The sequence below is a fragment of the Sylvia atricapilla genome, chromosome 11 (genome assembly GCF_009819655.1).
Source record: "Sylvia atricapilla isolate bSylAtr1 chromosome 11, bSylAtr1.pri, whole genome shotgun sequence".
Taxonomy (NCBI): domain Eukaryota; kingdom Metazoa; phylum Chordata; class Aves; order Passeriformes; family Sylviidae; genus Sylvia; species Sylvia atricapilla.
The window spans coordinates 6,967,999-6,983,956 of NC_089150.1; the positions used below are offsets into that span (position 1 = coordinate 6,967,999).

The window sequence follows — 15,958 nt, forward strand, 5'->3', positions numbered from 1 at the left end:
CTTCAGGAATTCAGCCTTCATTTTTAGGAGGCTTTCCAGTGGAAAAAGGAGAAGGCACGATGTTTGCAAGAGCTCTGCTGCTCACTTTACATCCATTCTGTTTGGGAATGCCAGTGGGCTTTTCCCCCCACCCCAAGGGAAAGGAGCATTGAGAGCACATGACTCACATTGTTATGTATGTATGAGTTAATTCTGCCTCTTTAGTTCTTGTTTTTTGCACCTATGCAGCCTTATCTAACAGTCAAGGAGACTTTATATTAAATGGAGACTTTGTCGTCAGTATGTTTAAAAGGGAAATCAAAGTTGGGAATGCTGTGATCGAATACAGCGGCTCTGATAATGCTGTTGAAAGGATTAATTCTACAGATCGGATCGAGCAAGAAATTACACTTCAGGTGAAGTATATATTTTGTGTATGGACAAGTCTGCCCAGCACTGTTGGACTGAAAACAGTGGGTAATGATATCTGCTGGTTTACTCTGCTTCATTTTTCTTCCTCTCAGGTTTTATCAGTGGGCAATTTGTACAATCCTGACGTTCGTTACACATTCAATATCCCTATTGAGGACAAACCTCAGCAATTTTACTGGAATGAGCATGGCCCGTGGCAGCCCTGCAGTAAGCTCTGCCAAGGTGGGTGCTTGGGAAGGCTTAGTTTTGTCCTGGATTCATTTGAGGTGTGGGCATTGCTGTCAGATCCCTCTCTGTTGGATTTCTTTGAGATTCTCACCCTGTGGGTACAACTGTTTCCCTGGTCTGCAGTGGAGGGTAACATCCTACAAGGTGTTTCTGGGTTTCAGAGCAGGGCACCTTACGCCTTTCCCAGCCAGGTGAGCCTCACAGCCTGGTTTGCAGGTGAGGAAGCTGAACACAGAAAAGGTCATGAGGCATTTCCTTACACTGCAAAATGCACTGGTGTCTGGTTTTGGGTCTGACATCCAGTCATTGCCAGTGCCCACCCTGCTAAATACTCGCTCAGAGTCCATCTTTGTGAGGCTACTGTAGCTCTCTGCCTGTCTCCATCCCATCTGTGATACACCCCTTCTGCTCAGCTTAGTCTTAAACCCCCTCCCTGTTTCTGACAGAGGTAGAAAAGCACACCCAACATCTCTTAAATACTACTGTGAAAGGTGTAAGAGAAATGACTGAATTGATAACTCTGCTGCATGACTCAAACCAAGTGCTGGTTTTCTCTGTGCAGGAGAACGGAAAAGGAAGCCTGTGTGTAAGAGAGAGTCAGATCAGCTCACAGTGTCAGACCAGCGATGCGACCGAATTCCCCAGCCTGACCCCGCCACTGAGCCTTGTAACACAGAATGTGAATTAAGGTGCACTGTGCTCAGCCGTGTATATAAATATCATTGCGGACTTATTATTTACTCCTCTTTCCTTTCTCTTCTCACCATAATTCCCTTCCTCGCCAGCCTGTATTAGATTTTGAAAATGAAAAGGATTGGTAGGTGCCTCTTTGTCAACCAAGATGGGTTGTCATCCACCAGTGATGTTTTGAAAGGCACTTTTCAATGCTTTTACATTTCTCTTGCTAGATTCAGTTAGGGCTAACTATAGCAATCTCTAATGTTGAAAAATCATCCCTGTGCAATACAGAGCCTGAAATTTGCATCTGCTTGGATAAGAAATGCTACATACAGCCTTGCGAAGATGGGAAAACATACTTAAAGCAAAAACATAGCTAAGACTTCGATTTATCATAATTTATTTAAAGCAAAGAATAGGCTTAAGTGTACAATGGGTTCGGGGCTGTCCCCAGACAATTCCAGGCAAGCTGGAATTGGTGGAGCACAGCCTAAATCATCACAACCCATTTTACTTTAAAAAGCAATCTTTTTTCCTTTCTGGGGCTTAAATATAGTGGCATTACTGTGCCTCTGGTGAAGCAATTCAGATGGCCGAGTTTCCCGAGGGGTTTCTCCAGCCCTGTCAGACTGGGGCTGTGCGGGGCCGGGTTGTCGCGGTAACAGCTGTTGCCATTGCAACAGGTTGGAAACTTGAGAAGGGCAAACGCAGGAGTCTGAAAAGCATGCAGGGATGTGAGGCTCCCACCAGTCAGGAGCTATTGATTCCAAATCCCCTTGATCTTATTCTTCTCTGGGCTGTGCTAGAGTTTGCTCTCTTGGCTTTGGAGCTGGGCTCTGTGCTCCCTGTACAGGCACAGGCAGCAGCCCAAGGGTCTCCAGGGCCCCCAGAGGATGTCACTGCCTCCTCCCTCAGAAGCCACCCCTTCCAGGTGTGAGGGCAGTGGGCTCCTCTTGGCTTCAGGGTCTCCAGCACCACCCTGGATCAGGCCTCATGTCAGCATCTCTTTCCAGAGCTGGGCTGATGTGAAGCAGGGGTGGGTCCTTGGGGCCCTCCAGCACCATCCTTTTTGTCCGTCTCATGGAGGAGGCAGCAGGGTGGAAATCCATCTGTCAAGAGAGAACGCTTCTAACCCCTGCTGACACAGCTAGGGCTTGAGTGTCTTGTAGCAAGTCATTTGCTTGTACATTGGAGAGCTGAAACTGCTTTGTGGGTGTCCTGCAATGTGGAACACCTCTCAAGCCTGTGCAAATAATTTTCTGATGCTGTATTTTCTAGCTTTTAGTTTTTAGTGGCTGAGGTGACAGGTGCAGAGGAATATGGGGTGGAAAGCTTTCAGAAGCTTTCAGGGCACTGTTCCTTGATTGGCCATGAATTCCTCTTGCCACCTTGGCTGGTCTCACAGGGTTACAATGTGGCTTTGCTGTCTTTTCTTTTGCTTAAGAGAGACATGCTGACAGTACCTTCTCTTCAAGTGGCAATGCCAGGATAATTTTAAGTCCCAAAGCACTGGGAAGTGTGACACAGAGCCAAAACTGCCTGTTCAAGAGCATATATTCCTTATTTCTGTGAAACACCCTTGAGCACGTTCCCTGCAGAGCCCGGGGCTGACGTTTGCTGTCCTGGGCACAGGTGGCACATCGCGAGGAAGAGCGAGTGCACGGCGCAGTGCGGGCTGGGCTACCGCACCCTGGAGATCTACTGCTCCAAGTACAGCCGGCCAGAGGGCAAGATTGAGAAGGTGGACGACCGCTTCTGCAACAGCCAGGCCAAGCCCAGCACGAGGGAGAAGTGCACTGGAGACTGTAACGTGGGAGGATGGCGGTACTCGGCCTGGACTGAGGTGAGGGATGCTCCGTGACTTGGTGAAGGCTGCTCCTTGCACGGGGAGTATATTGGGCTGTTTAGGTTGCTTACAGAATATATGTAAAATATGGCCACAGGGGATCTAGCCTGAGTCAGCCTGGTACTTCTTACCTTCCACTGCAATGAATCTGTCCTTTAAGTATCTGTCTTCATTACATGATGCTCTGCTAGCTGTCTTTTGCCATCAAAGCTGTCAGCTCTGCCGGAGGCTGGGGAGGACGTGTTGCCATCATCAGAGGACTTCTGAAATTTGTTTCCTTTACACATCTTAGCTTTTGCATGACGAAGAAAATTCCTGAATGCAGGCACTGATAGATTGATGAGCCTAGGGATTTCCATGGAGGGCACAGGGAAGGGGAGCTGGCTGGTCAGAGAGAGTTAATCTCTCCTAAAATGAGAATGAGCAAGTAGCCATTTAGGAGAACTGAAAGGCAACACTTGTAAAAGTAATAATGGGTTTACAACCTGAAATGAATTTGTGAAACACATTGCCACGACATTTTATTAAGCTTAGCAGGATTAGCTTTTTTAAGGAATCCATAAAGTAAAAGCCTGTTATTTAAAGTATAAATTGTTGTCCCAGAGGTTTCCTGCAGTCACTCCTCAGTGACTGCAGAGAAAGGAGGAGGCAATAGTAGTAGAGTGGCAGGAAATACTGACGGGGTGTGTGTCCCTCACAGTGCTCCAAGAGCTGCGGCGGGGGCACGCGGCGGCGGCGAGCCATGTGTGTGAACACCTACAACGACATCCTGGACGACAGCAAGTGCAGCCAGCAGGAGAAGCTGACAGTGCAGCGATGCAGTGACTTCTCCTGCCCACAGTGGAAAACTGGTGACTGGTCTGAGGTAGGTGCTGGTCACCAGGGTGGGCTCACCCTGCTGGTCCCCCACCTTGAGGGGCTGATATCTACAAAGAGGTGTCTGCACCCCTGCTCATCTGTCATTATTTGTTTGTGCCTCGTGCAGAAGGTGCACAGGGAGGTTTCAGACAGGCAGCAAAGTCATTGGCCTTGTTTACACTGGTCAAGTGGCCACTTTCCTCCCTGCAAAGCCACAGGGGGTTAATGTCTCTCCAATCCTGCAATGATTTCTCCCCAGCTTTTCTGTAGTTCTGTGGTACATTTGGGAAGAAAAATACCTGCTGCCCTCATTTTCCCTTGAGATTGTCCTCAAGAGCCCTGGCAGTGCTGGCTGTCACTGGAGGGCAGGATTGCACCCTGCTGATGTTTTGCTCAGCCTCTCTGCTGTTTATTACTTCTTCCACTGCTGCTGGTGTTTTTTGCAATGCAACAAAACTATCTTGATAGGTTTGTCTCTGCAGCAGGACTGGGGGTGCTGGAGAACAGTCTTCAAAGGTGCTCATCATCATTGTGGGCAAATTTCTCTTGCCTCTGTGAGTCATATTCTTCTAGGGCATAATGAAAGCAATTAAATGGGAACAGGGACTGTTCTCTACCAAATGTGTCTTCTGATTTGAGCTGGTGGCAGTCCAAGCCACGCCAGGGCTGTGGAAGAGGCATTCACAGCCTACAGAAGCCAAAACCCTTAAAATGCACACTCAGAAAGAACCAAGTTTTTTAGCAGCACCCTGTTGTGTACAGATAAAACCCCACAGGGCAGTGCTGTGTCTTTGACCCATGTCTCACAGCTGCTGGAAGTCAAGAGCCTTTGTGGTCTCACTTTGCCCGTGCTGAAGGATTCTAGCCCAGCTGTGCTCTCTATGCTCCAGCTCCTGCTCTAGACCAGTTCCTGAGAGCAATCTTCTTGTTGACATGACACTCCCCTGTCTTCCAGGACATGTTAATGTTAGCTAAACAGCTGCACTTCAGCAGCTGTTTTTAAGCAGTGGCTGCAGTAGGTCTCCAGGTTTATTTTCCAGTGCCAGGGCAGGTGCTGAGCTGGCAGTGCATCCCTGGCACCACCTGAGCTTGCACTTTTCTCCTCACAGTGCTTGGTCACCTGTGGAAAAGGGCACAAGCACCGCCAGACGTGGTGCCAGTTTGGAGAAGATCGACTGAACGACAGGTTTTGTGACCCCAAGACGAAGCCGGAGTCGGTGCAGATGTGCCAGCAGCAGGAGTGTGCCTCGTGGCAAGTGGGGCCTTGGGGCCAGGTACCACACAGCCCCACAGGGCTCCTGGCTGGGGGGACCTGGATAAGGGTGGCTGGGGCTGGGCGCTGCCCTTTCATCCAAATTCAGCAGCATAACTGTGTTAATTGATTTGCACACCAAAGCAGCCCTCTGTTTGCTTGGGTTCAGTGGATAGGCAGCAATAACAGTACCTGCCCTTTGTGCTAAATTTAATCTCTGTCATACTAAATTGGCCGTGATTTTCAAAAAAAGGGGTTTCCAAGGTTACGCTCCTAAATCCATATTTAGGCACATAAATACATGGCCTGATTTTCACAGAGAAGCTGTTCACGTTGAATAACTTTTGTTGCTTTTAATGTTTTCCAATTTCTAGGTTAGTGAGGGAGGTTTTTTTCTGTTAAAATACAAGTTACTTATTCCTCCCAGAGTGTTCTGGCATCTGCTTTTTCACAAAGCTGTTAGCTCTTGACTTAAAAAACAGCAACAAACCCAGACCAGTTGTCCCAGTCAGACATATTTCCCATCAGTAAAATTATTCATTAGCTGCTCATGCTACCATGGGGCTGAACAACCAGTTTTAAAGAAGGATATCATGCAGGTTCTACCAGACTCTGATTCTAATGTGTGCAGCAGAGTAAATCATTTCAGTGCTCACACCTTCCTTCCCAAAGAAGCAAGTGAAGCGTGCAAGGCACTGGTGGCTGCAGCGAGTTAAAACTTTGACCTAATTTAAAGCTGAAATGCATGAAGTGGATAGAAACCAGAAGGGAAACTGTGTTTTATTTTTGCTGCTTTTGCTACGGTGCCTAAACAGAGGCTGGGCTGATTAATACTTTCTCATCAAAGCACCTACACTCAGACCCAGTGCTCTTTTCTCCATCTGTCTTCTCCCAGTGCACTGTGACTTGTGGCCAAGGCTACCAGATGAGAGCAGTGAAGTGTGTTGTGGGCACCTACGTGTCAGTGGTGGATGATAATGAGTGTAATGCTGCAACCAGGCCTACAGATACCCAGGTAAATCCTGCTCTCTTGTCTCCATCTTTTCCCAGTGTGTGTATAGAGGCATCCAGGCTACAGGTTCAGAGGCTGCAGCACAGCCATGCCCTGAATGCCAGCCCTGCAGAGTAGTACCTTGGGCTGCTCATGGCTCTTGGGAAAATGCAGCACAGCACCCTGCTTTGGTAGAAACAGGACAGATAAATTCTGTTCAGGGAGTTGCCATCCTCTCCAGGTGGTTCACCTTACACTCTGAAGCACTAGATTGCCAGAAAGGCAACAGGCAACCTATGAGTTTACCTTTATAGGTGAAGATTAATTACCTTTGCTTATGGTTTACATCCATGGAGCTCTAGTCATACAGTGGGATGTGAGAGTGTGTTCAGATGCAGCACTAAAGCTGGACCCTTAAGAGCTCATGAGCCAAAGAAGCTGCAGTGGATGAATATGGGATAACAACAAGAAACCACAAGGCTGAGACAGTATTTACTGGCCTCAGAGGTTCAGGTCCTGACACAGCAGACACTCCCTTTGGCTTGCATGGAGCCAAGAATGCTGCAGTCTGGGCTTATGTGGCAGCAGGACTGTTGCTGTTGCCCCTCACCACAAATCATGGTGAGAGGCTGTAATTTCTTGTCTGCTGATTGTGACAATATAATGTTTGTGACAGCTGCAGTTCCAGACACGTCCTTCCTAGCCAGATAAATGAAGAAATGTGCATACCCTTTGCAAATTTGCTAAAGAGGCTTTCCATACTGTGTACTTGGAAGCAAACATGTAAATTCCCATTTGAAGCAGAGGATATGTCCAAGGTATCTGGAGGAGCTGAATAAAACAGGGAATTACCATCTATCTGTCATCGAGGAGAGTTGTAGTGCTCATGCCCTGTGCAGCTTCAGTTTTGCATGAACTCACAGAGTTTAACTAAGGCCACAACATTTGGGAAAGAGCTGCTTTTCCCATGTATGGAGAACAGTTGCACTGCAGTCAAGGGGTAATAAACCCACCTGTCATCAACCATCATTTGGCATGCATGCCTCCAGCATAAGTGAAATCACAGCAAAATGGAAATCAGGTTTGCCATTTGTCAGAAGCTGCTCTCCCCCTCATAGGGACAATCACTATTAATTTCCTTTTTGGCAAGGACTACTCAATGGAGTAAAGTCATGGATGTTGATAGTTTCTGGCACCAGACCTCCCAGGAGGTCCAGGCAGCACCAGAGCCCTCCTGTGAGACACCGTAGGAAGTCTGAGCAGAATGACATGTCTGTCCCCAAAACCTCACATTGCTTGGTGTATGGAGATCAGCACATGGATATAGGTGGTCTGGTGGGCTGCAGGGAATCAAAGGGCTGCAATCAGCAGCATAACCTTTATTGTGTGGGCTGCAGGTCTCACACTGAAGGAAGAGAGCTTTGAAGGGAGATAAAGTTGCTGTTTTGCAGATGTGTGTTCATGCCAGAACCCTTAATGAACTTTCATCTTTTGCCTCAAAAACATCTGTTTTTAATGCATGGAGATGGCATGTGGTTGTGGGGATCCCTATTGTAGAGTTCCCAATAAGTCAAAAGTCCACGTAGGACTGCATATGAAGGCCCCAGGTTACTGGTACCGAGTTTTGCTGATTCACCAAGAGGATGCAGGGAGGAAGCCTGGCTGCACAACACGTGCAGGTCAGAGTTTCAAGATTATTGTGTGTTCCTCATAATTACATTGAAGAGGAGGTAGTTTAATGAAAACATCTGCAAATTCTTTATTTCCTGCTTTTCCCCCATGTATTTCCTGTACAGGACTGTGAAGTAGCTGTATGTCCATCCCATCCAAATAGTCCTGAAGCCAAGAGAGCCGTATCAGGCACTCACAGGACACAGTGGAGATTTGGATCCTGGACACCGGTAAGCACACACCATAATACTTTCAGGATTATTTTGTAGTAGACGTGATATTTTCAAGTGCATATGCCCAACTTTTCATTACAAAGTCCTTGCAGCATATGTCAGGCAACTTCCTAGTGGAGTGCTCTTTGCTTTTCCCTAGTGCTCCGCAACATGTGGGAAGGGAACCCGGATGAGATACGTCAGCTGCCGGGATGACCAGGGCTCCGTAGCTGATGAATCAGCTTGTTTCCACCTTCCAAAGCCATCAGCCACAGAAATGTGCACCGTGACACCCTGCGGGCAGTGGAAAGCCTTGGAGTGGAGCTCTGTAAGCATCACGCTGTCTCTTGCAAGAGACCTCATTGCTGGAGATGTGCTTCGTTAATCTGTTGCACTTGCCCTTTTATAAGTGAGGTTTATTTGGGTTTTCTGCTGTTCGTTATTAGTAAGAGCTGGTTTTCAAAACTGGAAATGTGACTGTGTCTTTTTTTCCCACTGTAACGCAGTGCTCAGTGACTTGTGGTCAAGGTAAGGCAACGCGACAAGTGATCTGCATCAATTACAGTGACCAGCTGGTGGATAGGAGCGAGTGTGACCCAGACGACCTCCCTGCCACCGAGCAAGACTGCTCCATGTCTCCTTGTCATCCGAACAGCCATGACTACGGCAGGCCCATCCCCCCTTTCCTCTATCCAGATCATCGCCTCAAACCGCACCCTGGGGGCAGCCCGAACCGAAACCGTGCTCATATACCAGGAGGCAATCAGTGGAGGATTGGCCCCTGGGGTGCTGTAAGTGCCCTGATTCTCTTGTTCCTGGGTTTTGTTGGGTTTTGTTTCTTTCCCAAGGTGATTCGGTCTTTTCTTAAAGTCAGCACAAAGGGAAAAGACTCTCCCCACTGTCTGCTCCCTGCTCACACAAGCAAGTGTTGCAGAAGGGCTCAGACATCACTTGTCAGTCTCTCATACCTCGTATCTCCAAGGCAGTCTAGGCAGAAAGCTGACAGCATCATTTTCCATGAGGCAAAGGCTGGCCTCTGTTTCTTGGCTGTCTCCTGGGACATTTACAGCTGTGCAGAGTTGTTGCCTGCTCCTCTCATTGCATATAGTATGCAGTGCTTTATCGTGGAAGTCTCTAAAGGGAATTAAGCACAAATGGGATGTCAAACAGTGCAGCAGGGATTACTCACTTCCTTAAAACTAGGCTGGCATTTACTTTCTTTGCTTAGTCAGCACCTAAGTCATTGCACTGTGATTCGCAGTAGCTTGATTTTGAAATTTAGTAATGCCTATTAGCTGTATGAACCTTCTAGCAGTGCCTTTCCACCACAAGGCACAGGGAAGGAGCTGGGAATGCAGACTTATTCCTGGACTCAAGGAAGCCGTGGGCAATTGTGTCTTGCAGTGCTCTAGCACGTGTGCAGGGGGGTTCCAGCGGCGGGTCGTGGTGTGCCAGGATGAAAACGGATACACGGCAAATAACTGCGATGAGAAAAGCAAACCCATGGAGCAGAGATCATGCGAATCTGGCCCCTGCCCTCAGTGGGCCTATGGCAACTGGGGAGAGGTGAGTGCACCATCCATCTGGGCTCCCTGCCCAGGGCAAGATTTTCATTAGCAGGTGGCTGAAAAATGGGAGAAGAGAGGGGTATTGTGGTGACATTTATTAGAAACATTGGAACTTGAAGGGCAGCCTCTGACAAATGAGTGAACCTCAGCAATTGCTGGGTGGTGTTCTTGTTTCCATTTGTCATGGGAAAACTTTCTTACCAGGCAAAAGTGAGTTTTACAAAAATGAAGACTTTCTTAAAGGGAAGCCTAGTTTAACTGAAGGGCCTTTTTTTTAAATTAAAAAACTGCTTCCTTTTGAAAATTAATCTGAGATGAGCAATCGGAGATGTAAACCTCCACTGTCACATTGAGTCAGGCAATATCATGGTGGAGCAGCATGAACAGCTTTAAGGGAAGAGAAGCTGAATGTCCATCTGAGGCTCACAAGAGGGATTTGACTGGAGTGGGTTAGTTTGGAACAGAAACTACCGTTGGTTTTTGGAGGTGCTAGTGCTTCGGGCAGCAAGTGAGCAATATTTTTGCTTTCCCAACGGTGATTGCTCTGTCCTCTGCTGACTTGCAGTGCACTAAGCCATGTGGAGGAGGGACAAGGACACGGCTGGTGGTGTGCCAGCGCCCTAATGGAGAAAGGTTTACAGATCTGAGCTGCGAAATCCTTGACAAGCCACCAGACAGAGAGCAGTGCAATGTGCAGGACTGTCCTAGAGATGCTGCCTGGAGTGCTGGTCCTTGGAGCTCGGTACGACCATAAACTATTTCTCTTTGTGAACTGTTTTGTAGATATCCCCTAACAACATTTAATTTGCTTGAAACCAAGGTGCTAATGCTTCATGTCTTAAAGCTGCACTTACAGAGGACTATTTACAATATATTCAGAATAACACCTGTTCAGGAAGGGCTTACATTAGGGGCGCTTGAGTCCTTTAATTTAAAAGGCACTTTCTGCTAAGTAAAGTGTCCTTTGTCCATTTTATTACACTGTGCAAGTGCTGTGCATTGTGAATCTTGGTTCTGACTAAGTTTTTGCGTATGGATTTAAACCTGGAATTTAAGTGGTACATTTCCATTGAAGTTAAATTGTTCTGCTCTTTAATGGTAATACTGCACTGGGCACCTACTGGTTTAGCAGTTGTGTGTTCTCTGCCAAAAGCAAGATAAGTGGGGAGAATGTCCTAAATGGCATCAATTCCCAGGCATGTATAAGTGTATATAGATGTGTGTGCATGTCCCTACCTGTCCACACACAGACTTATGTAGTTCAGTGAACCTCCATTTTGGAGTGGCCTTCAAACAGATGTCAGCTTTTATTGTGTATTTTGTTATAAAAGCATTTGCAGACTTTTTTTAAAAAAATCTGATTCAAAAGCACTTTATAGGAAAAGAAAAAAGAGGCCTGTTTTTAATGTATTGGACTTCTTTAATTGTCATAGTTTGGAAAGTCATCTTGCCAAAACCTGCTCTCATTCTGTGGGTGCTTTCAGTAACATGGATGCCTTCAGTAACACTCTTCAATATTTTTATCATACCTCAGTGAGTTCTGCAATAGCCATAAAACTGCTGAACTGGTGTGTATCCGGTGCTTCACCAGTACAAGAGACAGTGCTATGAAATATTTCATTTGAGGTGCTAATGTACCCCTTGTCCATCAACCTGGCTGGTGTTAAGGATGAGCAAGGTGAGGTAAGCAGAGGAAGAGATGCGTGTGCTGGCTGCCCCGCAGGATTTGCCAGCTGGGAGGTACTGCCAACCTTGGTTTACCTGTGCTGGACCATTGCAAGAGCCAAAGGTGTGGACAGAGTTGTGTTTCATTCTGGTGTCACTCAGCCTTTTCGTGGCTGTTCAGGAACAGGCTCCAGGGCTGCATCTGCTTCTCAGTGTTGGAAACACAGGGTGCAGTCCTCTAGTCTGATTGTTTTCTTTTCACCCAGGAGAAGTTCCAATTGGCTCCACTCTGTTGTATTAGTCTCAGTGGGATGTCCTTGCTCTCCTGGGGGCAGGTGGGACATGTGGCAGACAGGTGGAGGGCAGGGACACCCTGTCCTGCCTGCAGTGTCTCCTCCCAGCTGGCGCAGGGTCACAGCCCTGGGGAAGAGGCTGCAGGGCTGAGCCCCCGTCATTGCCAGCAACTGATTTGATTTCTCAGTCTCATTTACCGAGATGTCCTTGGGCTCTGACATAGGGGACCCAGAGCTGTTTGAAGACTGAGAAGTGTCTATGGGGTCCCCAGGGCTTCGTGTCCCTCCAGCAGAACACTCCACATGTATGTCTACCTCGTGCTACTACTGTAGGTAGTAACGGCCAAACTTTTCTCCTTTAGTGTGGTATCACCTGGATTTGCTTTAGCTCTGTCATCGGTTGCAGACATCATTCTTTAGCTGTACATACTTCATCCACTGGGATGGAGTGTCACTACCATATTTTTTTGGTCACTTTTGAAACAAGAGTATAGTATTAGCTGAAACTTCTCAGCAGTATGTATTTATGTAAAAGTGTATTTATTTTTCCAATACTGTAATTTAATTTTATATAAATATTGCATACATTTACGATGTTTAATGTTAATGTTGAACAGTGAAAATTAAAGACAAGTAGAATGTAATCATAAATGAATTTGTATAATGATTTCTTGAGTCTTCTGCAAAATTCAGATCATATACTTAGTTTTGGTAACTTTTGCTAAATTTTCTGAAATTGTTCTGCAATGTTCCATCTTTTATCTGGCTTTTCTTTTACTTGCTTTGTTCTCCAACAAAAATTGTCATTTTCAATGATTAAACAAACACAGTCAAAAGTGTATGAATTACAAAGTTTGGATAACTAATTTCTTGCAATCATCTGACTGGTTTAGCATTACTCAAGTTTCAGTGAAATTAATACTATAAAATGCATACAAATTAAAGCAGAGAGAGCCCGAAGCATCCACCCTGCAGTCTTTGGGCAAAATTCCACTGGAATTTTATACAGTAAACAATTGATCTTTATCTGGCTGGTTAAATCCAGGTTTGGAAGAGATAATTAAATGGATAAACAGATTGTATGTGTAAATGATAATTTTACAACAGGAGACTGGTGAGATGTCTTGTCATTATAATGTATGTTCAAAGAGGACTAAGAGGAGGTGACACTTTTATTCCCATGTTTATTTAAAAACATGTATTTACCCATTGCAGAATTGTACACCATGTGATAGACCTGACTTTCTTATTAAAACCATGATTTAGAAAACATTCACTGACTGTCACTAGAATACAGAGAGTGTTTTTTCTCCTCTGAATGCTTTATGGTATGAATGCAGATCTCCATACACACTCTTGAATCCTAAGAGGAAATCTTGCCGTGTTCTCCAGAAAGAGGGAGATGTTCACAATGAGAATTACCCATTGCTTCACTTAAAACCCAAGGTTTGGTTTTAATAAATATACCCATATATATACCACATATATAAAATATATGCATAACCTCCCTTAAAGCACCTGTCTTGGAGCATAAGTGCTCCATGCAATAATCTCTGATATTTTGAGTTTGCATTAATATCCGAGATCCTTAATTTTCTGATACAATTTATGAATAATGCTGAATTAACTTGTTGTGGGCTTCTCATTCTTTCCAAGTTAGGAAATGGTCACAGATAAGGTAAAACAATTATATCTCAAAGCACCCTGGTTCAGTTGAGTGGGTGATTTGGGCTTCACTGCACAAGGCAGTGATCATTTGGCTTTGAACTGTGGAAAATGGGTGGGTGAGGTTTAGATTTATTTGGGATTTGTTTGGGTTTTTTCCAAAAAATTATTAAAATTTTAAAATTACTCTGCTTTGTCAAGTACTTGTAAGTGTTGGGTGTCTAAAGTTCAAGCTGCTGGTGCAGTGGTTCTGTAGCTCTCAGTACTTCCCAGCTCTGTGTCCTATAGGCAGAGGTGCTGGTATCAGTCTTTAAGGGCCTTCTGCTCTAATGAAGAATCAGAAGCTTACTGCCAAGTAATTAGACCATTAAATGGCTAAGTTCCAAATTCTGTTATTGTGGGTTCTGTTACTGTGGATGTGAGTTCAGGTTTGGGCTAGGACAGCATTGGTTTCCCTTGCAGGAAGCTGGTGGCATTGCAGGGCTCTTTCCCTGCACACAGGGACAGAGCACCAAAGGGGCTCTGAACTGGGTGGGAGGTGGAAAAAAACTGCCTGGCCAACATCTGTGTCAAGCAGCTGGTGCTCCAGAATTTTAATCTCAGAGTTGGTGTCAGTGGAAATTTTGGGTTATTTGTATTTAATTCTGCCAAAGCCCCAACATGTTGTTTGCAAAATCCCTTCCCCATGCAGCTGGCTGAAAATAGGCTGCTCAACAGCAATGTTCTCTGTGTCATTGTTCTGATAATGTCCATAGCAGGCAGGATGTCAGGTCTTGCTAAGGCAGAAGTGATAACCAGGGACAGATTTGGTTGCAAGTACATATAATGCTGCTGTTCCCTTCTTCTCCTCTGCAGAAAATGAATTTGCTGTGACAGCAGCATTGCTGAACTGCTGTTGGGGTTTTGTTTGAGGAGTTTCAGCCTGTTGCTCTTCTGAGGCAGTGGTGATGGATGCTCATGCATCTGTCTCCTCACCTCAGTGCCCACAGCTGGTGGCTCCAGGGCGATCACAGCTGAGCAAAGCCATTGGTACCCAACTGCCCAGTAAAGGAACATCACTTTTTCCATCTCTTTTTACCCTAAAATCTCAAATTTTGTTTTCCTTTCCATTATTTTGGCTATTATTGCCATCTTTCATTGCTCCTTCTGTTTCTGCTTCTTAAAGGAGAACTATATAGGTATACTTTTGTTATCATTTCTCTGTCTTGTCTTTGCTGGTGTTGATGCTCCATTAGCAGGAAAACAACTATGGGAGCCCATCAGCTACACCCTGCAGGTGAGGGAGCACTCTGGGGCACTGTGCTTAACACTGAGCCAGCACCTTAGTGATTCCTGGATCAACTCCTCACAGCACTGATTTCCTGCAACTTAAAGCTCAGCTGTTGCAATCCACTCTCCCTCTTGCAGGCCCCCATTGGTCTTTGCACCCTTCATGACCTTTTAGTCTGATGAAGAAGTAAAAGGACTTGTCAGCAATGTCCCTTCTGACCTCCCTGATCCAGTGACTTAAGTGCAGGGGAAGTACCAGGGAAAGGAGCTGCAGAGAATCTAATTTGCTGTCCTTCAACAACCACTCCTGTTGCCACTGCCAGGACAGACAGGAGCTGGACCGGTAGCTAGACTCACAAAGGTTATTTTCAAGTATCTTTAAAATTCTTCTCATCCCTTTGCCCCCAGACAGTGCATCTTCTCCCCAAGTTCCTCAGTGCACTTTCCCACTCAGAGAAGTCTCTTCCCTCCCATAGTGCAGTGGCTGTTTGGCTGCATTTGGCATGCCTCTGTGGTTGCCTTTTTACACCTCCTCTCTTACACTTTTTCTCAATAAAATGGTCATTTTCTAGGCCTAAACTCTAAAAAGAAGTGGTGAGGCTGCTGTTCAGCAATGACTGGCTTCAGTCCTTGTGTTATGGGTGGTCCATCCCTGGCTGCAGATCTTCTGCACATCTGGACATCCCCACACAGGAGAAATGGAGCAATAAATAAAAGGTCAATTGCTGGGAATATTTGTCTCCCAAAGCACTGGCTCTGAGTACAAGAATGCATTAGACTGCAAGGGACCCATTGAAGCAATAGCACACTTTCAAGGATGAGTTGTGAAATGCAGCATCTTCAGGCAGATCCCTGAGCTGGGTTTTGGGAAGTCTGCCTGCAGTTTTGCCCATTTTCCAGTCACACTGTATACTCCACACTGCAATCATTGCTGTTGCTCAGATCCTAGGGATTTAGCACAAAGAGGTTTACTATGCTTCTAACTTTCACAGTGACTGATTTGTGAATTTATTAAGAAAAAATGGTGTAGTCAGTCTTGTTCCAAAGGCACTTAAAGCTCTATTCATATTTTAATTTTACTAGCTCACAGGGGAGGTGTGTGAGCCAGCAGCATGGATGAAAATTTGTCTGATGCCCAAGACCGTGTGCAGGTTGACAATATTTGTCCCTAGTGCATTAAACTAAGATTCTTCTTTATAAAATGGGGGAGCAAGCAGCAGCCCAGTGCTCTTACAACCCCCCAGAGAGATGCACACCTGTGAAATTTCTTGGAGAGCTCTTTACTTTGTGTTTTATTCCATCCAACACAGAGAAATCCTATTCTGGAACAAAATATCTAAATGGCATTGTA

At 45.8% G+C, this 15,958-nt stretch overlaps 1 protein-coding gene across 4 annotated transcripts in view; it reads left to right on the forward strand.

Moving 5' to 3' along the window:
* The window catches only part of ADAMTS9 (ADAM metallopeptidase with thrombospondin type 1 motif 9), a 79,702-nt gene that overhangs the window by 34,664 nt on the left and 29,080 nt on the right, over nt 1-15,958 (forward strand). For all 4 annotated transcript variants that reach the window (XM_066327253.1, XM_066327254.1, XM_066327255.1 and 1 more), the window contains exons 17-28: nt 229-395; nt 504-633; nt 1,202-1,328; nt 2,950-3,160; nt 3,864-4,028; nt 5,131-5,295; nt 6,169-6,288; nt 8,061-8,165; nt 8,308-8,475; nt 8,654-8,938; nt 9,552-9,713; nt 10,281-10,457. In XM_066327253.1, coding sequence (XP_066183350.1) covers nt 229-395; nt 504-633; nt 1,202-1,328; nt 2,950-3,160; nt 3,864-4,028; nt 5,131-5,295; nt 6,169-6,288; nt 8,061-8,165; nt 8,308-8,475; nt 8,654-8,938; nt 9,552-9,713; nt 10,281-10,457 — 1,982 coding nt within the window. The remainder of the gene's footprint in view (nt 1-228; nt 396-503; nt 634-1,201; nt 1,329-2,949; nt 3,161-3,863; nt 4,029-5,130; nt 5,296-6,168; nt 6,289-8,060; nt 8,166-8,307; nt 8,476-8,653; nt 8,939-9,551; nt 9,714-10,280; nt 10,458-15,958) is intronic.